The sequence below is a fragment of the Pan paniscus genome, chromosome 9, assembly GCF_029289425.2.
Source record: "Pan paniscus chromosome 9, NHGRI_mPanPan1-v2.0_pri, whole genome shotgun sequence".
Taxonomy (NCBI): Eukaryota; Metazoa; Chordata; class Mammalia; order Primates; family Hominidae; genus Pan; species Pan paniscus.
Genome location: NC_073258.2, coordinates 15,305,052 through 15,330,164, shown reverse-complemented (window position 1 = coordinate 15,330,164; position 25,113 = coordinate 15,305,052). Strand labels below are relative to the sequence as shown.

The 25,113-nt window shown below is 44.3% G+C and overlaps 1 protein-coding gene across 4 annotated transcripts in view; it reads right to left on the bottom strand.

Annotated features, from left to right (window-relative positions):
- Positions 1 to 25,113, bottom strand: part of TEAD1 (TEA domain transcription factor 1) — a 269,886-nt gene that overhangs the window by 59,618 nt on the left and 185,155 nt on the right. For 2 of the 4 annotated variants that reach the window (XM_055094135.2, XM_034932160.3), the window contains 7 exons: positions 22,345 to 22,409; positions 19,925 to 19,987; positions 19,773 to 19,835; positions 4,841 to 4,975; positions 3,746 to 3,792; positions 2,839 to 2,900; positions 1,656 to 1,780 (listed from right to left, as the gene is read on the bottom strand). In XM_055094135.2, coding sequence (XP_054950110.1) covers positions 1,656 to 1,780; positions 2,839 to 2,900; positions 3,746 to 3,792; positions 4,841 to 4,975; positions 19,773 to 19,835; positions 19,925 to 19,987; positions 22,345 to 22,409 — 560 coding nt within the window. The remainder of the gene's footprint in view (positions 1 to 1,655; positions 1,781 to 2,838; positions 2,901 to 3,745; positions 3,793 to 4,840; positions 4,976 to 19,772; positions 19,836 to 19,924; positions 19,988 to 22,344; positions 22,410 to 25,113) is intronic. The other 2 variants (XM_034932165.3, XM_034932163.3) reach the window with 1 other exon arrangement.

Here is a 25,113-nt window from a genome sequence, read left to right as displayed (position 1 = left end):
GGAAGGAGTCATCCAGTTGGCCTTTTCTTCTCTTTCCTGGTCTGAATAGCCCCATTTTCTTGTACCTGTCCTGATGGGCCCAATTTACATTCCTTCCCTCATTTTTCCCCCTAATTTGGAAGCAGCTCTATTTTTCCACCAGCTCCCAAAGTTCATGATTTGTGGACAAAGACATCAGTGGGCCACATGTGGGTTCTCCACTCTGGTGATGGCTGGTCAAGCCCCTCTGCCCCACGGGAGGCCTTCCCTCAAGCTGAAGTGCAAACACTCCCGTGAGAGGTCACCTCCAATTGTTCAGCATCTTGGTTATCTACCACAGGCTCTTAGCTCATTCCTGACACTGTCTCCCGATAATAGAAATGACATTAAGGCAGGCAACACACAGACAGCATGGGACTTAGGAGATGGGAAGGATGGGGTGAGTTAGAGAATGTGGTGAGAGTTGGTGAGGATCTCAGAGACAAACTAAGGATTCCTTCAGTTTTTGCCTTGGGCTCACCCACACACATATGCAACGCTCATACTCACAGCCAAGGAGTGGGTGTGAAGAAAGGGTACGGGGCTTGTTGGGTGGGAAAGAAGGGAGGATCACATATGTATGGGAAATGCCTGGCTGAGAAACAATGGGACGATGGGTACAAGATGGGGGTGCGGGAGGTAGGAAAGAAGAAAGTGACAAATAGAGTCCAGATGCCAATGTTACTGGTATTTATGATATTATAATGCACTGCACTCTATGGCAAACTGCTAAAGTGCCATTTTGTTACTTCTTCTTTTTTTTTTTTTTGAGGTGGAGTCTCGCTCTGTCGCCAGGCTGGAGTGCAGTGGCGCGATCTTGGCTCACCGCAACCTCCGCCTCCTGGGTTCAACCAATTATCCTGCCTCAGCCTCCTGAGTAGCTGGGACTACATGTGCATGGCCATGTATTTTTAGTAGAGACGGGGTTTCACCATGTTGGCCAAGATGGTCTTGATCTCCTGACCTCGTGATCCGCCCACCTCGGCCTCCCAAAGTGCTGGGATTACAGGCGTGAGCCACCATGCCTGACCACTTCTTCTTAAGAAGTTGTTCTTAAGAAGAGAACAACTTGCTATCTTGAGAAAACAGAGCTGGAAAGAGAGTATGGAATAACAGCTAAATGATTAGGCTTTAGAGTTTTCAGGACCCGAGCTTGAATCTCTAATCCATCAGAGATTAACTGTGTGACTCTGGGGAAGTTACTTACGCTCTCTGTTTCCTCATTTGTCAGTTAGTACCTAGCTTCCTAGGGTTTTTATGAGGATGAATTGTGATCATATATCTAAATAACTCTGCATGGGACCAGGCATATGGCAAGGCTCAATAAATGTTACTTCTTGTTAAATTTTACAAAACATAAGAGCTTGTAAATGTCCCTCTCTCTGACTCAAGTATTCCCCACAGCACCTTGGGGTCCAGGACAGTAATACACCTCCTGCTCTGCTGTTTTCTACAAATCTGCCAATAGGAATCCCTTTTTACTTAATCAAAAGGCTATTCTTTCCTAGGCCCGTTTTCACACAGGATATTTGTCAGGCATGGGGCGGGGTAAAGGAGGAAAGAAAGAGAAGCAAGGAGGTAAACAGTAAAGGGAAAGAAATCCTGGATTCAAGACACACCTCTCTGGGCACACTCACCGAGTCTGGGTCTCGCTGCTGCTCGAGAAAAGCTGAAAATTCCACCAGGCGAAGCTTGGTTGTGCCAATGGAGCGACCTTGCCAGGCAGGGACTGAGGGAGCTGGGGCCGATGCAGGCTCAAACCCTGAAAGAGCAATCGACACCTTTGATGCTGGTCACTCACCTCCCCTTGGGCCTCAGGCAAATACTGGAACAGGGCTCTACAGATGACCCAGAAGAAAATGCCAACAGCCCCCTCTCCACCGGCTCTGGCCAGGATAACTCAGACGACAGATGCTGGCAGAGGGCCCCAGTGATGGTAAACAGTCAAATAAGCACAAAGCATGTGTTCCTCATTAAGCCAACTTCAGCTAAGGTTAAGGGCTGCAGTATGAGGACATCTAATCCTGCACCAAGGGGTCTACTTGGGGACCAAGCCAAGAATGACGGGACAGTGAGAAGTGAATGCTTCCAAAGACTTCCTGTGAGACCCGAACATGCCATGCACTTCTTGTGTTTGCCCGTCTTCCTTAAGAATGTGGTCACTAGCACTATAGAATATTCTCTCTGAATGCTCCGTAGCACTCGGGCACAGGGCAATACGTGAAAGCATTTTCAGTTTGGGGAATCCATAAGGGAGAGCAGTGACTTTTATACTGTACACCTCAAGTAGTGCAAAGGAGTAATTCTACACACACAGGTGGGGATGGGGGGTGCGCCTTGTGGGGAAGGAGACAGGTAGGCTGGACAGATTCATGTTTTCCACTTTGAGCTTCCATGTACTCTCTCCTTTAAAGAAAGGTAGCAGGACCGAAATCTACTTATCTAAGAAAGGGTGAATGAAACCCTATCTGGCCTCGAGACTTAGACTGCCTAATTTGGCCAGTTTATATTGAGGAAGATGCTGCAGCAACTTCGCCTTCTGAGGATAATCCAGCGTCTTCAGTGAAAGTGAGGAGGCTTCCTGTTTCTTAAACAAACCATCTGAAAAGCTCTTGGGAGATGACTGATGGGAATCGGGACCTGGCAGGGGTCACCCCTGTGGCCCTCCTGAGCTACAGGCTACCCAAGGATCCTGCAAGTCAGGGGCAATGTGCGGCTGTGGCAAAGTTGAGCATCTCTTGACTCTGGGAACAAAGTGCCAGACCCAGCTGTCAGCTGTGTGGGGCTGTGCTCCCAAAAAGGAGTTTCAGGGACACTCACCTGGAATGGGGGCTGTGACCGCTGGCTGGATGGGGTAGGCCTGCTGCACAAAAGGCTTGACGCTGGGAACAGAGAGATGGCAGACAGAGTTAGAGATCGCATCTGCAGCAGGGGCTATTACCCAGGCCCCACCATGACCTCCCAGTGGGAGGTCCTTCACCGCTGTGGTCCCTGCCTGCAGGTGGTAGCACACCCCAGGCAGAGGCAGTTGTTCCATAAACTGAGAGGGACCAGCAGCCAGGTAGGGATCAAACCACCAAGCCTCATTCCAGTTCAATGGGATGTGCTGGAAAGACAGCCTGAATTCCTTGTGCTGTGACATCTGCCTTTGAACCTCTGAGGTCAAGCAGTCACCACTTCTAGGCAAAGTGTGGGACATGCTTCAGGCTCTCCTTCTCTAGGCCAAACAATGCAAGTTTTTTTTTTACAGCATATAGGCAAGATTTCCTTTCTTTTATCCCGAAATAGCCCTTATTTTCCAGTTTACTGATCTTTCTTCTCTTGCCCCCAAGGCATCAGTAGGATTTGTCTACTAGCCACCCTACTACAGGGCTGGCTAGAATGAAACGGGCTAGAGGATCACCTGTGCCGCCCTTTCTCAGGCAAGGAAGACCACAGCTCAGCCTTCAATACCATGAAGGAAGAGGGGTCCACTTCTTGCTTCCAGCTGGATGACTGCTAATACTTAAGGTGGGAATGAGGTGCTTCCACCTCTCCCAGATCCGAAAAGCCAGTCTCTTTCCTGCAAGGGGCCTCAGTAGACAATAAAAAGGGGATGCCTTCTGGGGCCTCAGTGTAATGCTCCTTTCTCCTCCAGGCCCTGAGACAGTATGGTCCAGGAAGAGCTCTCCCCAGGTGGGCTGGGACCAGCCCGTAGTTGTCAGTGCCCACCCCTCCTCAGACTTACTCTTGTGAGGATCCTGGCTGCCCTGTTTGAATCATTCCCGGCCAGAACTGGAAGGCAAAATGCAAAGGCCTCAGAATTACCAGTTTACTTCAAAGCACAGTTTAGGATGCCTACGCATCGCAACCCCTGCTAAAAGACAGCAGGTTCGATCACCCAACAGAATCGCTTTCCCAGAGTGCAAATGCGGTCACCACTTGCACGAGACCACAACCTATATCCTTGGACTGGCAACCCAGAGCTCCCCTTAGCGCCTCCTTCCTGAAAATGCCCCCAAGGGCAGACGCAGGCAGCAGCTCCTGTTTTCCTTACACCTAAGCAAAGATCGGGGCGTGCTGCAGGGGGCTCACCAATATTTTAACTGACTGATTTATCCATGTACCCTCCCTTCATTCTGAAACATTCCCTGCATAATATTCTGCCTCAACAGCAGTGAAGACCCAGCAAGGCAGAGGACAAAGCTTGAACAAGGCCAGGAGCTCCAAGCGGCAATGCAGGCAGCTTCTCTGCAGCCAGCTTCCCTGCTGCGATTGCTGTGGGCTGGAAAGGGAGCAAGACATAGAGGAGGGAAAGAGCAGCTTCAGGAGTCAAGCAACCCTGGGGCTGATTCTTGACATCACTATCCATTCCACTATGATCCCAGCTATCCAAACTCTTGTTTTGCTACTGAAACTGTAAATGTTAGTAGAATACCTTGTCCCTTTAGGGGCTAGTTGCCCCTGAAGACAGAGGGACAGAGACCAAGGGCCAGGAAAAAGATAGAGAAGACGCCTGAGCCCAACCCAGAAAGGCATATTTAATTCCATGTCTTCAGGGACTCAGAATTCCTTCCTCTTCTGATTTTCTCCCTCTTCCTTTTCCTTTTTTCTTTTCTTCCTCTCCTCCTCCTTCTCCTCCCCCTCCTTTTCTCTCTAGCTCTCTGCCTCCCTTCCCTCCTTACTTTCACCACTTTAGACTCAGTTATCAGTTGACAAGGTAGCCTTTGCCCTCTCACATACCTGACCCACATGACAAGAAATGGAGGTGGGAGGCTTAACACTGGCACATGCCAACCCCAACCCCAGCAGCTGTCATTACTGGACTGAGCTCATGACTTACCCCCGGCGCCCCTGGGAAGGTCGGGCGTGGAATCCCAGGCAGCCCCAGCTTGTTATGAATGGCAGTGGCCGAGACGATCTGGGCTGAGGACATGGCCGCCATGTGCTGCAGGGCCTTATCCTTTGCAGTCTGATCCTTAAAGGTGACAGTGACACACCAACTTAATACATAACGCATGGCTACCAGGCAGGTTACACAGGCACAGCCACGAGCACATGGACTAAAATACAGAGCCACAAAATAGGCCAAAAAAAGCAAACATGCATGGATAAATAACACAGCCAGAAGGCTAAATCACACTCAACCTACCGTACCTCTCAACATTTACTGGGAAGACCCAATGGGGCAAGGCTTTTTTTAGGGATTAAATCCATTTTCCAACAGAATGTGAAGCCTCTCAGAAGAGTGGACAACGTTATTTATTTAGCTTGTCAGCTTCCAGAAGATTTCTCCAATTACTTAAAACATTTAAGGAAGAAAAAAAAAATAAAGGCCCTGCTTTTAAGCAAACGGATGGGAGGAGGGAAGAGAGAAGAGACGCAGCTGTGGACTGGGGTAGGACCGTCCACAGAGCTAGAGGAGCCCTATCTGTGTGTCCTGACTGTCACAGGGCCATAGTCCCAGGAGCTGCTGGGGTCATGAAAGGCCTGGAAGCCCTGCAGACACCTGGCTGGAGAGGCTCAGAAGCAGCGGGGGTTGGGGGTAACAGGGCCAAGCAGCATGCTGGCGGGGTGCATGCTTTCTCAGGTATCCCCGCCGTGGGGCTAAGGCTACGTGGGCTCGTACTGAAGCCAGGAGCCTAGGGGATGCTACAGGTACGTGGCTTCTCCTTTTCCTGAACGGGTCTTTTCTAGGAAAGCCAAGGCTAATAACACAAAGCTAGCCAAAAAAGTCTGCCAAGCACAGCTAAAATACAGAATACTCAGTTTGGTGAAAATACTTACCATGCTTGTTACCTGGATACAATAATAAACAATTTGTTAAAAGGATTGCATAAAAAGGGATTTTTTTTCTTCTTTGGTTAAAAAAAAACATATATATATATGTGTATATATACATATGTATATATGTACACAAACATATAATACTTGGGAACAATAAAATGCATAGGGGTGTGGGCCTTTTCACATTTTAGGAAGAAAAGGTGATCCAGACGGCTATCTAGAAAGGCAATGATTGAGAAGGGCACCCAAAAACAGCAATAATAAAAAACTACCCCCCAACTCCTTTGCACTGGTTCTGTGGCTTCCCCAGGACAGACAGAGAAATAGCCTCCTGGTATGAGACAGGGCCAGTGGGCACAGGCAGGGCTTTGAGCCTTGTAGGCATATAAAGGCTCCCGGTGCCAATAGAGGGTCTATATTCCAGGCCCAAATACCATCAAAGCAAAAACAAAATGGCGACATCAAAATAAAAAGAGTGCTTTCCACCTCCAGGGAACGTCAAAGCGAGCTTCAGGCTAAGACACCAAGTACCAGCAGAGAGGGTGCTTCAATGCTTACTGATATAACCAAAGGTGATGAAAAAAACACATCAAGGCATCAAAAGCAAGGCCAAAGGAGTTTTTAAAAAATCAAAGCCCATGAACAACTGCTAGAGGCTTCTAAGAAAGATGTGCTAGGTGTTCCCAGGGTGTAGATACTACTTTGCCCTATAACTGTCAGGAAGACAATGTGAATTTCCAAAAAGCTTACATTAACCTTTGAAAAAGAGCCAATAAAGAAAAAGGGAAAGGGGAAGGACCAGGTGTGGCTGCTCACACCTATAATCCCAGCACTTTGTGAGGCTGAGGTGGGAGGATTACTTGGGCCCAGGAGTTCAAGACCAGCCTGGGTTACATACAGAGACCCTGTCTCCACACACACACACACACACAAAATTAGCCAGGTGTGGTGGTGCACTTCTGTGGTTCCAGCTACTCAAGAGCCTGAGGTGGGAGGACTGTTTGAACCTGGGAGGTCAAGGCTGCAATGAGCTGTGTTCATCAGGCCACTGCACTCAAGCCTGGGCAGTAGAGCAAGACTCCATCAGAAAAAAAAAGAAAGAATAAAGGAGAAAAGGAAGGAAGAAAGGGAGGGTGGGAGGGAGAAAAGGGGAAGGAGGAAGGGAGGAAAAAAGGAAAGGGAGGGGAGGGGGAAAAAAGAAAACGGAGCCTAACACTTCCATTAATTTCTTTTTTTTTTGAGACGGAGTTTCACTCTTGTTGCCCGGGCTGGAGTGCAGTGGCATGATCTCAGCTCATTGCAACCTCCGCTTCCCAGGTTCAAGTGCTTCTCCTACCTCAGCCTCCTGAGTAGCTAGGATTACAGGCATATGCCACCATGCCCGGCTAATTTTTGTATTTGTCTTTTTAGTAGAGATGGGGTTTCACCATGTTGGCCAGGCTGGTCTCGAACTCCCGACCTCAGATGATCCACCCGCCTTGGCCTCCCAAAGTGCTGGGATTACAGGCGTAAGCCACCACGCCCAGCCACATTAATTTTTATGTCTTATATATTACTCTGGCTGTGACTGAAAAACTAAGGAGCCTCAAATAACAGCTTTTCATGGATGCCCAAGGTCATTATGAACATCTGTAATGACACCTCCCGTGGCCGAGTGACACTCCAAGGGCCCTAGAAGCTGGCAGGATTCCTGGACCTCAAAAGAACAGCCAGAGTGACTCAGAATGATCCTTTTGCTGCTGTTATCTCCTTCTCATCAGATGGCAGTTCTTCGACGTGGGGCTCCATTTGCTAATCTGTCAAATGTTCTAACCTAAAGCTAGCTTCCTCAACTAACCTTTTTTTTAAGATTTGAAACATGTCAGATACTGAGGATGCCAGAAAAAGGGCAAATCTTGAAGTGTATGGGATTTTATGATAAACTGACAAACTGGGCCCACACATGCAGACCTCAGTGCCAGGCAATCTAATGTTGGCTATTCTGTGGCTTTACCTGCTCCTCGCTTGTCCATCCCCTCAGAGGGTAGCCCATGAACAGAAACCATGGCCCTAGTCACACCAGCTCCATTCCCCATCAACATCACCCTGACACCAATACGAATCCATTGGTTTCTCTTTGACCAGTCACTTTGGACTCCAGCCCCCAAGCCACTCAACCTCTACCAAGGGGGTTATAAATGCTCTCAAGGCAGATTTCTGAAACTGAGGTAATGGCTCAGGTATGACCACAGGTGCCTTCCTCAGCACAGAACAAGCCTTACAACTTCTCTGGGGCCCAGGCTAGGGGGATTGGAAAATGGCAGCACAGACGTCTTGCCTGCCTGACTGACACATCTGAGCAATAGCTACAAAGAACTTGAGGGCTTGGCTCCATTCCAGAAGAACATCGTGGATCCTCTCACAGACCCGAAGAGTTCCACGTTTTTGAAATTCTGCAGACAGAGGCAGTTCTGCTTACCCAAATACAGAATCTGTTTGTGCACACTTGGGTGGGGCGACTCATGAATTCTAAGTCCAGGTCCAAATGAGTTCCCTGCATCTCCACATCCCGCTTTATTGAGTTGCTTGAAATTTGCTAGGCTTATTAAAAATTATTTGAAATCTTCATACAAGTTTGATATTCTTTTTTGAAACGGAAATCAGTCAGTGTGGAAAAGGAGAAAAGCACCTATCTTTGCTGTTTATGTCACACAGCTTCAGAACATGATCTTTTACTTCTGTTAAAGTAAGGTTTGACTCTCTCATTACCCAGCATTCTACCAGGTACCTAAATGAAAACAGGAGTTCAAAAGCGGGAGAGCAAATCAATTGCTTTTATGACACCAACTTGCTCCAAGACTATAAAAGGTGTACCCACTGGGGTGTCCGGAGACCTGGCTTCAAACCTGTCCCTGCCTGACATTAATGAGCTGCATTATGTGGATCAAGTCATTTAACGACTTCGAAGTTTCTTTATTTACAAAATTAAAAGTTGCACATTACTGCCTAATGTCCTTCTGGGTTTAAAGGTATTTGTAGCTATGAGGGTAAATTCCATTATAAACAGATACTTTTTAATGCATATAGTCAAGGAAACTACTAGTGAGAAGACAGCAGGATGTTAAAATTTGGGCAGCTCTGGTCTGCTGTCCTAATAGAAAGCTAAGTGTAGAAAGGAAATTTCATCTCAAGTAGAGGTTCTTTCTGCACTTGACCTACCTATTTGAGAATAGGCAATTTTCTGCAAATGGACTAAAATGTCTATACCAGTGATTTCCTACCTTTTGTGGTCGAGCTACTCTGACTACTCATTTAATTTTTATAACATCTCCCCTTTATCTACAATATATATTGAAAATTAAAAGGATTAAAATGTTTTTGTTTAAAATCTAATGTGACCCTGGAAATAATAAGCACCACCAGGGATATCTTGAAATCAGAACCAAGGGTCTGCCTACAGACCCACTTATCCTGAAACGGGAATTTGAAAGAATGCCAAGCTAAGAGATTTCAATGGAAGGACCTCTCAATTGTCATTTGCAGCCCAGAGATACCTGCCTGGCTTTGAAAAAATAATTCTAAGTGTCAGAACTGAGTGAACTGCTCCTCTGTGTCACTCTGGTTTAATATCCCAGACTTTAAAGCATTCGACTCTATCCTCACTACTCATCCTCACTCTAAAGGGGAGGAGGCTAATCTATCCAAACAAGCGAAGCTAGGTAAATTCAAACATATGCTACATTTGTACACCACGCTAATTTTAAGATGTCTTCACACCAACATTTCTGAGATGTGGATGAGATTTACAAAGGTGAGCACATTGTTTGATCCTGAAAAACTGTTAGGTTAATACGGAATTATGCTCTGTGAAGTCTTAGGTTACAGGAAATATTCTGAGTGTGTATGTGTGCGTGCGTGTGCGTATGAGCAAGAATAAGAAAATTGCATCCTAGAAAAATGTTTGGACAAGTTCACACTGACTCCTTATTGCTGATTTTCCGTCCCTCTATCCCTAAGATTACAAAGAATGAGGACATAAAAAGCCAAATGTTTTGGGGAGTGGGGAAAGATAAGGGAAATCTCCCTTTTCCAACTGAACCCCAACCCAAGCCCATGACCTGCAATGCAGAAAACACTCATGGAGCAGGAACCATGGGTGGTCTATGGACTTTTGATGGGAAAGAGGATGGGTTCTAAGAACAAACGGTCCAACTGACCTGAGACTCGGGATGCCTGTCTCATCATCTACCCTACTTTTATCATTATCCAATTTCCAACACACCACACTCAATGGTCTCGCTGCCTCTGCTACGTGGTCCAGCAGGCTGTGTCATGCATAAACTCCTCAGCCTGAAGCCTTACAAATTGTTATTGTTCTAAGTAAAAACAGGCTTTCATATTTCATGAAGGAGAGCAAGGCTACTGCTGCTATAGCTCTCTGTTCTGTTGACTGCCTCCTTTTTATGGTTGAAATGGACACAATGTTTGGAAAATATCTACATGTAATATACATGACAGGAGGACAGCAATATCACAAATGCACATGGCTGGAGTGGTGTATTCTTAAAACTCAAGGACATCTCACGGATCAGTCTGGATATCAGAGGAGTCTTGTTCCCTTCTCTTCCTTCTGCTTCTCAGCTTTTGATTATTCTGCAAAATCAATTATCTCATATTCTGTAGGTATTACCATGAACAAATTTTAAAGATAACATAAAAAGGTTACATGCTTGCATATACAATATATGATAGCTGCCATATATGGAATTTTAATGAACAGCATAATCAATATATTCCAAACAGTTTATTCATGGGCCATGATTTCAGAATTTAAAGATAGGATTCCAATGTAATTTATTCATATAGAAGTCCATCAAATACATCAGAAAAAATAGTAAAGTAAAAAAACGACCATGGATTCAAAACCTCTTGATAGTTATTAAATGGTTTTTCTTCAAATATGCTTTAACCAGCAATATAGTGCAAGGGAGGAAAGACAGCAATTTGCTTGCAAAATCACTTTTTCAGAAAAAGACAAAACACAAAATACTTTCCTAAGAAGTAATCTTGCAGATGTTCTTTCTAATCTTGCACTATGTGGCTTCACATGACCTCTGCAATTATTAGCCATACCCCTTGAGCAGATAAACATCACAGAACTATATTATGGTTTTGGAAAAAGGATGGAGGGCACTTGATTTTTTTTCTAGCTATGATCTCTAATTTGCTTATCATTAGAAAAGGCAGGAGTAAATACAAAAGGAGACTACTTCAGTCAGGTAACAGCTAACGCAGAGGACAGAAGGCACATTCATGCTTCTCCTGACTCGCTGCCTAATAAGCAGCAATTAATTCATTTTATTGTATTTCCAAATGCCAAAGACTCCATTCACATCCACGGAAAAATTTTCAAGGCTTTTACCATTGTTCATTTTTAAATATACTCAGCTATATTTGGTATTTTATAATTGTCAACATCGTTTCCTTTAACTCTGATGTGGGGCTTCACATCATAAAGGATTGTAGATGAGGACTACAGACGAGCAAACTCATAGGTGTGCCTCATGACTCTGTCTCAGGAAGCCTGGGATTTACGACAGCTTCCTGCCGGATCCAGGTGTCTGGGAGAAGGCACCCTTCTGACCTCAGCCCCCTTTTCTCTAAGAGGTGACAGCAAGGGGCCAGAGGAACCTAAACTGGCTCCAGGCTCAAGTTAAGCTCCAGAGTGAGTCCTTCTTCTGTTTCTTTCAAACATAAAGACACAATGAAGAGGGCTCAGCGGAGGGAGACAATGCAAAGCATTCCAAGTCAGGAAAATGAACCTCATCCTGGACCAGTACTCTTTGGGAAGGCAGAAGAACATCCTGCAAAGAGCTTGGCTTGTGGCACCAGATATCCCTGGATTAACTTCAGACTTGTGACTCTAAGCAAGCCAGTTAGCCATTCCACGCCTCTGTGTCCTAATTTATAAATCAAAGATAAAAACACTTTTGTTCAGGACTGCTTCAAGTACTTAGTATGGTGCTTACAGCCTTGGCCCTGGGTGAGCTTGCAGTCTACGGGGCCCAGGTGATGGACTGGCTTTCCAAGCTGGATTCTGCTCGGGACCTGAAATACTCAGGAGCCCTTGTCCTCACCAGATAACCTTTCGGATCGATGTCATTCTAGGGCATTATCTAAGTTGGAGGCCAATTAACAATGGGATTTCTCTATGAAGAGATAAAAATGTAGAATGATGAGACTGTTTCTGTTGCCCTTATAAAGAAAATCCAGACCTGGCTCAGTTCACACAGAATTATCTTTATCTACATATTCAGTGCCCTGGCTCCCATCATTAATTTCTCCATCACCACACTGTTGGCAAGTGGTTCCAACTGAAGCCTGAGAAATTGTCTCCAATCTTAGTTTTCGTTCAGTTAAATTAAAAACAAGGTAATAAAAATATCTTTGAGGAGAAAGGGTATATGTCATAAATGCAAAAGAACTCCCCCTGAAGATTGGGAAATGCCAGGAAAGATTATATCACTTCCCAAATCCCGTGACAAGGCCAAGCGTCTTGGTGTGGACACAGACAAAGGAGGTTGTTGCTCAGGCTTTCCTTGCCTCCTGCACTGCTAACAGCCAAGTCCTGAAGGAGTAGAGTGGCTCAGGGGGCTTCACGGGGCACCACAGAGTGAAGTGAAGTACGTCTACCTTCCCTGTGGACAGGCCCATTCCTGGATGGAATCAGTGATGATACAAACATGATTCAGCAGTGTGGACTTTAGCAATGCCCCAGTGAAGTTCTTGAACTCAAAAGAATTAAATCAACAATTTGAACTTTAAGCTCTCTGCTTATTGGAAGGAACAGCAGATTGGAAAGAATGGCCTGTTCAGAAATCAAATCATAAAGGCCACCAGGGCGAGAACAAGAAAATGGCCCCGGGGGAGCACATGTAGCTCATAAATTAGTCACCGGCGACTGGACATAATCAGAGGGGCTCAGGTCTTTTTCTGCTCTACTGGGATGATGCAATGTCAGCAAGTACAGGTTTTTCTTCAATACACATCCAGAGCCTGACGTGAATACATCTACTGCCTAAGATGTATTCCTGCTGAGCGGAGGGCACGGCGAAGACTTCCTTTCCTCTTAGTTTTGTCCCGAGTCATACACTCACCTAAACACACTCGAGAAGTGAACCAGAGGTGGCTTGGCCCATCTTCATGGGAAGATGGAGATGGCCCACAGTGTGGTGGTGCTTCCCAGACCTTGGCTGTGGCTACCATAAGCTTCTGAAAACAGCAAGAAAGGACTGCCTTTTTGCTGCTAATGGGGAAAGAAGGACTCTGAGCAGGGTCTGAACAACTTCTTAGGGCAACTGAACATACAGGGAAAGAGACTCCCGCATGGAACTCTACAAAGAAACTCTGAGTAGGAAAAAGACTGCTTAACACATGGAGAATGCTTCTGCATTCTTTCTACATGCTGGGATAATAAATCCCTAGAGCTTAAAAAAACAGTTAATGACTTTTTCATGAATTAATGGTGAGTGAAACAATTCGAAGTAGAGAATAATTTCTAAGGCTGTGAGCTAATCCTCAGACATGCTGCTGCTTCTCACTACTCCACTGGAGACGCCAATAGGGGCTAAACTAAGGGAAAGGGTGAGATGGAAGACAACAGGTAAAGCTGGTGTTGGTGACACTGCTGTCGCTGCAGCTGGTGACACAAGGTCCAAGGGAGACCTCTAACTCAGCATCCTCTGGATTCTTAAATGGATATTACATAGGCCTAGAAGCCTCTTTCACACTGCAACTGCATGGATTCATCTTCTACTTTAGAAGTAGACTCAGGCCCAGCTACAGGCTGTGGGTCATCTCTAAAACCTACCCCCTTGAGAGCAGTGGGTCAAAAGGGTTTTGTCTGAGTAGGAGACAAACACATAGCACTCCCATCACTAAGAAACAACTCCTTCAAAGCTAAGCTCTCTTCTAGGCCTGCCGTTTGTACTCTAGCTTCTGTCCTAGACATTTTTTCTTTTTCTTTTTTTTGGAGACAGAGTCTCGCTCTGTCGCCCAGGCTGGGGTACAGCAGTACAATCTCGGCTCACTGCAACCTCCACCTCCCAAGTTCAAGCAACCCTCCTGCCCCAGCCTCCCAAGTAGCTATAACTGCCGGTGCACACTGCCATACCTGGCTAGTTTTTTGTATTTTAGTAGAGACGGGGTTTCACCGTGTTGCCCAGGCTGGTCTCTAACTCCTGAGCTCAGGCAATCTGCCCATCTCGGCCTCCCAAAGTGCTAGGATTACAGGCGTGAGCCACCGTGCCCAGCCTTGTCCTAGATATTTTGAAAATGCCCCAACCCCGGGGCGGGCGGGGGAGAAAATCCCCACAACTCTGAATGTATAAATTTAATTTCCAAAATCACTGTGCTCTGGCCACAAATGCCTTTTTTTTTTTCTTTTTTCCATCTTACCGAGCTCTTGAATCTCAGCTTCAATCTACTGACGCTTTGTCTCTACTCTCCCAGCTTCTCTGCTCCTGGTTCACTGTCTCCTCGCATTATTCCCTTTCTAGTTCAACCATCCCCTATATGTCCTGAACCTCGTATCTCTCCTCTGCAGTCATGGTCTGTATCCAAGGTCACCAAATTGTTGGCCGAGTCTATCTTAAGCTGCTAAAAATTCCAGAGGAAAAGTCTCATGTTGGTGCCAATGGCTATTGCACAAATTCATGGTAGATAATTGGGCAAAAATCGGCTGGGCGTGGTGGCTCATGTCTGTAATCCCAGCACTTTGGGAGGCTGAGGCAGGCGGATCACTTGAGGTCAGGAGTTCGAGACCAGCCTGGCCAACATGGTGAAACCCCGTCTCTATTAAAAATACAAAAATTAGCTGAGTGTCGTGATGAGCGCCTGTAATCCCAGCTACTTGGGAGGCTGAGGCAAGGAGAATCGCTTGAACCCGGGAGGCGGAGGTTGCAATGAGCCGAGATGGCGCCACTGCACTCTCGCCCGGGCGACAAAGCAAGACTCTGTCTCAAAAAAAAAAAAAGAAAAAGACAATGGGCAAAAATCTAGGAGCAAAATGAGGAGAGAGTTTTCACTGGATTTGATTTTCTAAGGGAAGTAAGTGGCAAGAAAATACATTGTGGGTGGTAGGAAAGAAAGGAAGATTAATTTTGGTTGCAGACGGAGGGTGGGTAGAGGAAAAAGTACAGAATAATGTTTGCCACTTGATTTTTCATTAAAAAAAACTTATATAATGAAAATGATCAATTCCAGATAGTATAAACATAAGTGTTTAATATATTTTCTGTACTGTTTAAATTTTGCAACAAAAACTTCAAAATTTTGATGCACACTCCTAGTCAATTACCATTACTTTAAGAGAACCCAATTTTAATAAGTTGATTTTTAAATGCTGCTATTGAAAATCTTTCTGAAAAGTTCTGGCACACAACACTTTTCAGACGTCATAAGGACAGAACTTATAATTTATTCTTTAAACACAATGAGTAGGAAAGACTACAGAGCAGGCAGAGAGCACCAAAGTGGGGAGCCAGCCAAGGATGAGTGCTAAGTGCCACGGAGCAGCCCCAGGGGGTGTGGGTTGGCCCCTGGTCCCAGCCTGTGACTCTCTTCCCCACTCTTAAAGCAGCCCAGGAATTAGCCTCCCTGACTCCAGCTTGGCCTCCCTCTTATTAGCTATCCTGCAAAACCTGGCTGGCGAGGTCTTTCCAGAGGGTAAATTTGAATGAACCCCGTGTACGCCCCTAGGCCCACAGATGAATCCCTTCTCCTCAGTGGGATAATCGAGGGCCCTTCCCTTAGGCTCCTCCACTCTTACCTCCCACCGCATGTCCCCAATTACATGATGCTCTTCATGGTCCCCCAGATAGTCCCAACTTTATGGAAATTCTCTGCCTTCAACTATGTTTAGTTCTAATGACACTTCTCCATGAAGCTTTAATTCCCTCACTCCCAGAATGAATCATTCTTTTCACTTGGGCAGCCTCTGCACTATCCTGTTTAATTTCTACTGCAGAGCCCCCTAGCTGTGGATATCTACTGGAAAAATAACAGAAAAGTTCAATGTTCCTCAAGAACAAAAACTCTGGATTCAATTCTATGTGCCTAACGTCTACAAAAGGACCTAGAACACACTTAGGTTCTCAATGAAAACCACTGGACTGAATTCAGTAATCATTCCTATGCTTTTCAAGTTCAAATCTACGTAGAAATCTTAGACTTTCACTAGAACAATTTTTTTCTTTACTAAAATTTAAGTCTACACAATTTGGGGGTGATCTAGTCCACAAACAAGCACATTGAGAACAACTGCCAATTAGTAGAAGCATAAAGCTGACCTTTAGAATTTATTCTAACGGATTTTCAGGAGAATAACTTTTGTAGCTAGGATGACTCATCTATCAATGTGACATCAAAATGACCACTCTCTCCTGGAGTCTGTTTTCTTCCTAGGAAGATGGCAGAACTTCAAAACTACTGAATTTAAAAACATGGGCTTTAAATGGGACACAGGAGCTCTCTGTAAGGGCTGGAAGGGACAGCATAAGAGGTAGACACCTCCTTTTCCTTCTGCCTAAAACGGGGTTTTTCAAACCTGATTCAATGGAATAGCCTAAGAGGCCATTACTAAGGATTTGAGGGAGTAAGCTTCAATTCAAAACATGAGTTTTGCTACTTTAAAAAGGCTGGAAAACACCAGCCCAAAGAACTCTGCCACACCCTTCCCTGGAAAGTAAAGAGAAGCTTATAAGCAAGAAGGCTCACCAGGAAGACACACCTGGCAGTGGCCTCCATTGCAGGTAAGCCACTTTTCCAACTCCACAGAGGGACAGACAAATGCAAGTCTGGTTTCGGTCTTCACATGAGGACCATAGACCTTTGTCTACCCCTTCGATGTCTGAGTTTGTGGAGAAGTGGTAATCAACCTGGCTAGGGCAGTGTCTGCAAGGATAGTTACTGGGATGGTCAGCCACCAGCCACCTGCTCCAGGAGGCCTTCCTACATCTTCCCAGGCAAAGCACAGTGTCTCTTTTAAGCTTGGATACTTCCTGCCACTCCCCTCTGCTCCCCACCCACCCAGAAGCTATCCTTGTTGTCTTTTGGGATGACCTCAGTTATCTGTAGCGAGTTTATCTCACTAGCTAGTGTGGGAGGCCAAGAAGACCACGGCTATCAGCCTGACCCCATGATGACCTCGGTAAAGATGCTTGTCCCTGCCTCCTCACAAATGTGCTATTAGATTCCAGAGCTGAACAAGGGGGTATGGATGGAGCTGGGACATCAACAGAGTTGAGCCCATATCCTGGTAATGGCTGGTTAGGAAGGTTAAGTATACTGCCTTTGAGATAAAATGCTCATGGAGGGAGTGAAAGAAAGCAGCACCAACTCCTGCAAGCAGGTGACAGACAGCCTCACTCTCTGCGACTGTCCTAATGCCCTCAGAGTGGTGCCAAGCAGCTCTGTCTCCAGGACCATGTCATCCCCCCAGTTACTGATGACCCTCACAGCACCAACCCAAATTAAGTCCACATTTTTACCAAGGGCTCAAAGTTAAAATGTGGATGCCAAGTGAAGGGCTGGTAGCAAAGGCTGAATGCCCAGCCCCAAAGACTGTGAGGGGTGACAGTTTAGGTACAGTGTGCTGGCGTGAAGCCCTCTGCTTGAAAACATTCTCCCACCTTCACTAGATAAAATTTTATCTAAAACAATGATTCGTTTAGGGTGCAAAAAGATCTGAGTTCAAATCCTGGCTTCACCACTTACTAGGAAGGCTTTGTGACTAGTCAATTATACTCTCTCAGCCCCAGTTTCCTCAATATCATGCCCCAAAAGCAGAATACTGTAAGTCACTTCATAGTGAGCTTAAATGAGGGAGCACGCATTAGGCTGCCTCTCCTCTTTCAATTGCCAAACTTAACAGTATACTCTCCACGAAGCTCATCCCCGGGATGCACCCCACATTTCATTTTGGCTGCTCCCGCTATTACCCAAAGTGCTCCTCTAGTTTACATTCCCATTTACATGGCCAGCTCCCTGAACAGGATATTGGCTGTTAACTGCCCATCACAGTGAGCACCATGCCTGGAACACTCAGTTGGTATTAGCAGATGGAAAAACAAAGGACTCCATTTTTCCAAGAACAATATGGTAGGAAAGAACGGAAGAAACTACAAGAAGACGGAGGTGGTTCTTGGAGCTTAAATGCTGAGCCAGTTGCTATCCTACTGCTTCTGTTTCCGTCTCTTCCTTGTGCCTGCCCCAAAAGAGAGTGGCCCAGGGCTGAAAGTCAGGGGAATGTTTCTTTTTTATTATTGTTAATTTTTTTTAGAAACAAACATAAATACCGCTGTGTATTTTTACATATGTACATGTATAAAGCAACAGAAAAATTGTTTCTATGGAAGAAAACTCTAAAATTCACCAAGTGAGAAAAAGAGTGCTTCCTATATCACATGGGAATCCCTTCTGAACAGAAGAGCTTTATTCATCACTTATAGGGCTTTCAGTCTAAGGCTGTGTGCCCTGGTGAGTCCACAGGAACCACACAGACAGTGCAGAAATAGAGCAATTCATATCATCACAGATGGAAACAACATTGTTATCTGTAAACTTCTTTGTACATCATTAATTCATTAGCTCAGAGAAACTAGAAACAGAGTCAGAACTTGAGCAAAAACTGGGGTAGTTACATCCATATAGAGAGTATTGCACCTTTGGTTAAAAAGCAGGATCTACAAAGTTATCTTAGTCTTCCAACTGCTCAGCCAGTGCAGCTAAAAGCCAGCCACCATCAGCCACACGTGCGAGCGAGCCAGCATGCTGCCCACTGCAGAGGGCACACCAAATGCTCCTTCCTAATCACTTGTCCTATTCCACAGCCAGCCTTGTTTGCATAAAAAAAAGTCGAAGGACTTTGGGAAGAGTCCCAGTGCTCACCACTCAAGTGTTGTGAGACTACACTGTTTTTTAGTTCAGAACAAAACCACGAATTTAATTACTGTATAGAAAAATATCAAAACAGAACCGAAAAAGGCACATGGGAAAGCCATCAATATGTGCCAAAATCAATTTTTATTATAAATGAAAGCTCCTCCTTGCAAACTATAATCTCTTTGCATTTCTAAAATAGGGCATTACAGAAAAATAAAAGTCAGGTATGTTTTATTATAAATTTTATAAAGGGAAAAAGTAGAAAGAAGTTGTATATAAAAAATTATCAATGCCCCCATTTTTCCTATAAAATACATTTTGAGACTGAAAAATGAGGTACAAGTAAAAAAAAATTTAAGCAAACTCAAGTACAAATGAAACTGCAAATGGGTTTGATCAAGAGTTTTCCCATCTCTAAGATCTATCTTTTTTTTTTAAAGGCCACTGCTCAGATTTCTCTTTTAATAAGAGCGCCATTCACTTAAAAAACAGTAGTAAGCAATGTGGGAAAGCTGAAAATACTCTGCGGGAAGAGACATGCATGAAAAAGACGTATTTTTTATAAGTCTTCTTAAAAATACATCAAAAGCATGACTTAAAATAATTTCTAAATTTTTTAAAAAGGTAATTTCATGACTACTTTGGAAATGATTCTTTCTAAATAATTTCTACTCAATTTTGCATCTCTGGACTTTTCTTTTTTTAAGCTTTCCTAGCCCATGGCTGCTTGGTGGACATCTGAAGGTTAAAAAAAAAAAATCATGTTTCTGTGCTGAAAAGTTATCAAGACCAGCTCTCTGCTGCATTTGCATTGTTATTAGGAACACACACATACACACGCACACACACACGCACGCACACACACACACGCACGCGCTCACACACATTGAGTTTAATGTGAGGCTAGTACAGAAACAGAGAGATTAAACACAAAGAAATGTAAACAGCTCTCACATGCAAGGAAACTAGGTTACGAGAATCCCAGCACCAGGCATTCACCAGTCACCATGGAAAACAGGAAGTGAGATGCATAGCAACCACAAGCCAAAAAGCAGAAAAGCGCATACCTTTAGCTTGGAATGAAAATCACGAGATTTCCTTCTGGCAAGAACCTGAATGTGACTAGACACCTGCAGGGTAGGGGAAGGGAGGAAAACAAAGGAAAAGCCTGTAACCATGGAGATGAAAAGCCCCCTACAAGTGGGCAAGCCAGACGTACCTTAATGGCGGCTTGAATTTCTCGAACTTTCTTTCTTGCTAAGACCTGTATATGACTAGACACCTACATTGTTCGGGTTTATGAGGGGAAACAAAACAAAACAAAACAAAACAAAAAAAGGAAATCAAATATAAAATCGCTACTCTTTGGGAGGGTTTTGGGGTGGGGTTGGGGGGTGGTTATTTGCATCTCAACAAAGCTCTGCAGTTAGGAATACACAGTCCCAGCCAGACACAAGCCCCCAGCGCTGCTCTAAGCTTTTCATACTGGGTCATCACTGCAGTGACTTGATTCAGGATGAAAGTTAGGACTCATCTTAGTCTTCCCACCCAAGAGAAATCATGGGCACTGGGAAAAACTAATTTTGGGAGGGATGAGAGGGGCTGTTTTCATTCTAAAATTAAAAAGGTGGGGGTAAAGGTAAATGAAAATATTTATAGCTTCTCAGTATCAGGAGGGAAAATCCCTTTTTCTCAATTTAGAAGAGACTATCCATAAATTAGCACATTCTGCAGAATCAAAAAGCTGAAGCTGTCGGTTGTATTCTGATCTCATTAAGAGCTCTGGATTCTGTAGCAAACGTTAAAATAATACTGACATGTAAATTAGATCTCAAAGAGAAATGGAAAGACCCAGTTAGCAGAGCTATTTTTTTTTTTTTTGCCCTTATAAATATCTTTAATCCTTCCACTCTTTTGGGTATTGACTGGGCGCCAAGTGGATTTGCATATTATTACAAAGCGAAATGTGTGAATACAGCCAGCCAGCCATCCTGTTAAAAATCTGGGTTGAAAACCACATGGATTTGCTGAACAACAAATTCACATTGGAGAGGTATCACCAACTGCTGCCTAAAAACATCCCCAGGATGCCGGGGCGTGGAAATGTAGCCGAGCCCAGCTTCTGAAACACAATGATTCCACTGAAATCTGTATCTCTTTCAGTGGGACTTGGTTAAATTTAGAAGAGTCCCTCAGTGAAGGGGTCACCGGGCAAATGACCAGAGCTCACAGACCAGCAGACAGCCCAGGTCCCGCACTGTCAGAATGTAGATGATTAGATCCACTGGTTTCCGAAATGTAGAACTTTCCATTTAAAAGTTCAGCGACTCAGACTGTGTGGTGATTACCCCATTTCCAACTCTCCAGCGGCTCTAAAACAGGATTTATAATAAACGATCCTTTTATCTTTAACTTTGTCTTTGAGCTTCAATTATTCAATTATTTTTTTTTCCAATTTGCTTTGGTACTTTTCTTAAGTACAGAGAAGCAGAAACTCCCCCATCCTCTTCACCCCTCCATCTGGCTCCTGCTGTTACTTGTTTTCACCCGAATTTTGTTCTTCTGTGATTCTCTGACTTGACGAGGGCCACTAGCATCCCCCAAACAGACAATGCGCTGCCTCTGCGCGCTGGCAGGAGGCCACTTCTCTTTGTGCTGACTCAGCAGCCAGGCTCCCAGGCTGTGGCACAAGTAGCATTCCTGGGGAAAAGCCTCTCCCCGTTATAAACACTCATGAAAACAATTCCTCACTGGGAAGAGAACTGAAATCTGCTGCTCAATCTTAATGAGACCACGGTTTAGTTAGCCTTTTGGTCTGATTACAGTTTTTAAGGTTCATGCTGTATCATTCAGCATAAATCGACATTAAAAAATAATTCTTTTCTGTGAACAACTCACCCATGAGGTTTTTAGGTTTTTTTTTTTCCTCCTTTCTTTTTTTTGTTTTTAGTTAAACACTAATTTCTCATTCGTTCCAGTTCTAAACTGGCTCATGTCAGAGATTTGGGCTGTTTTACATCTGAAAGAACGAGGAAAGGCAGAGCTCTGCCAAAGGGCAGAGAATTCCTGATACTGCTCTGCACAGAGGTATTGAAGTTGTAACTTCATTTCAGTCACAGCAGCTACTGACAAAAAGCCATCGCTTAAAAAGCAACAGTTCCCTGGACACACATCATTTAGCATTACATTCAGGCCAATACTCCAGGCTGCTGGTGTTACTTTTTCATTGAAATTATGACTAATATATAATCGCTCCAGGATTTTACAATGCACAAAACCTCAAAATTTCATGACCTGCAAGTGCATTTGCACTTGCAGTTTTTGCAGTGTTCACAGGTGCACATTTTGGGAAAGAAATGTCAGCTTTGAAATACAGTACAGGAGCGGTTCATACACCGTCCTTAGCAGTGACATTTTCCCATGTGAGTATAAAAGGAACTTGTAAGACCACATAATAAAGGGTCACTGAAATGATGAACAGTGAAAACTGAGCCAATTTAAAATACCTCCAACACTGACGTCCTTACAGGGAACTCAAATTGGGGGCTCCTAGGAGCCAAAGCATAGCCAGCCACTGCAGCCAAAATGCCTTTTTGGGCCATTCGCTGACATGCACAATTTCCAGGTGGGTTATTTTACCTGTTTTCTGGTCCTCGTCTTGCCTGTCCTGAGTTTGATGTATCTGGCTATCAATTCATTCCTACCTGAAAGAAAGAAGAATTTACCATGAGGTGGGTTACCAAAACACCAAACCAACAAAGCCCTTGAAAGCAAAAAACAAAATTCAGAATCAAGAATTTTAAAATTACAACTATGTGTTTACTAATACTAGAAAAATAAAACAGCACAATTGTCTGCAAAAATGTTTACTAGGAAAAATTAAGATGAAAGGCATTTAAATTTGAACTTAGACCAGCATCTGAGAATAGAAATTTATCCTTTTTTTAAAAAAAAAAAAAGACGGAGTTTCACTCTTGTTGCCCAGGCTGGAGTGCAATGGCACGATCTTGGCTCATGGCAACCTCTGCCTCCCAGGTTCAAGTGATTCTCCTGCCTCAGCATCCCAAGTAGCTGGGATTACAGGCGTGCGCCATCACGCCCAGCTAATTTTGTATTTTTAGTACAGACAGGGTTTCTCCATGTTGGTCAGGCTGGTCTCGAACCCCCGACCTCAGGTGATCCACCCGCCTTGGCCTCCTTAAGTGCTGGGATTACAGGCATGAGCCACCGCGACCAGCTGAAATTTATCTTTTTAAGATGTGCCTTTTTGTCTGTTTGTATGCTGTGGGTGGTGGGTCACTCATATAAGCAACAAATACAGACAAGGATTAGTCTGGGAATAAACAAACCCAATTCTCTTCTAGTCTTTGGTTTTTCATATTCACATTCATATTCATTTTCCTTCTTATTCAAGTTTCTACTCATAGTTTACTCCAGCTAAAATCACAGCCACAAGAGAATGAATGAGCTGCTGTGGCCATGGAAGCCGGACAATGACAAGAAGCTAACAGTACGAAGGCAGACACTCCCTAAAGGTAGTCAGTGAAAAAAATGATTCAATCTTCTCCAAGTTATATAACCTTCTGGGGAAAGAACAATGCCAAAAAGTATAAACAAAAACCTTCTAGCCCTATCCCACCAGGAAACTGAGAAGTCTCAGACAACCTGACTTCAGAAAACCATGATAGGAAAAAATATCCCCAGAAGCTAAGCAGAGAATGTATTACCAAAATACCACGTGAAATAAAAACCACTCATACAAGACATGGGTTCTTCTAAGCAGGTCCTATTTACGACTTCAACTTGCTCTAATACCAGGAACTGAAATTATTTCTACATACTTTCTACAGTAAATGGAAAACCACCATTTCATAGCACTACTGTTGGCTGGCTTTGTATCAGCTCAGCTCTATCCTTGTGAAAAATTCCTTTGGTCAAGAACAAGGCTGAAGCTCGCTGCTGTGGCATTCACTCATGTGCTTCACCAGCCTGAGACCATTGTGCTAGATTCTATTTCTCCTTCAAGGCCTCACTTGGATGTCACTCCCTTGGGAAAGTCTTCTCTAATTGCCCAACTAGGTTTGGTTGCCTTGTTCTACACCCCCATGGTGGCACAAACTGTACTTCTCCTTCCTAGGATATACCCAAACTGTAACTGTATTTATAAGTTTATAGTTAGTTGTAAAATTTGTGTTTGCTGTCTTACTTCCTCCCAGATATACTGCATACTTGAAGAGGGGAAGAACTTTGTCTTCTTCCTCAATGTCCCCCTAGCACCTAGCACACTGCTGGGCACAGAGAAAAGAATGAATGAGGAAATAACACAGCCTCTGCTGAAAGGAAGTGACCATCTCCCCCAGATCTTCCCTAGCAGAGTAAAGAACTGGAAACACTGATGAAGACCAACATCAAAATGTCCTTAGGGAAATCTTGTCTGAGAATTGCAAAGACTCTCTCATCACTGCCTAGAATGTCCTAGAGTCATGGCTCTGTCCACCACCTGCCAGTGCTGGGACTGTGCAGGACACGGTCATCACTGGAAGGCAAAGGAATCATGAAATCTGGGGGCTAGAAAGTACCCCTGGGTCATCCATTCGCATTCCTGAAAGTCCTCATAAGCCTTAGTCAGCACTTCTAAAATTGAGGAAGTAGCCCATTCTATCTTAGAACATATTTAAGAATAAGAAGACCCTCCTTTTGGGGGTCTGCTTTAACTTTCATCCCCAGATCCTTCCTGTTCCTCTTAACAAGAAGTCCAGTCCCTTATTTATTTAACTGCCTTTCAGATATTAACAGCAGCTCTGGGGTCCTCTTGGAGTTGTACACAAGCTAAACCTCCTGTGTTACTTTGTTATCTGACAAGCTTTGGAACACTCCCACACACCATCCTGTGACCATCCTTTGTCTGTCTTCCTTTCAAAGCTTGGAGTCCAGAACTGTGGCAGTGTTCCTGCTATAGCATCAGAGTCAGTTTATTACCTCTCTCATCCTAAATACTCTACCTCTGTTAATGCAGCCAAACACTGCATTAAATTTTTAAGGGGCACAATAAATTATCAACATATGCCAACTTAAACTCCTAGGTCTTTTTCATACGGGCTCGTCTTCTGATATGTCCCTACCCCTGTTTCCAGTCTTTTTAATGCATAGCTGAGATTTTCAGACCTCAAAACAGAACCTTACATTTTTTCTACTCCATTTCATCCCCTTAGATTCAGTCTATCATTCCTGCCTGCAAGATCTTCTCAGATCCTGACTGTGACTGAACCCTTTTACCACAGGACAAGAACCTCTAAATTCAGTTTTGAGGATTGCTTTTCTAAGCATTCACTTTCAAACTTTTGAGAACTACCAATATCCCCTGTAGTATCATTGGATCTACTTCTCCATCTCTCAGATGGTTGTACA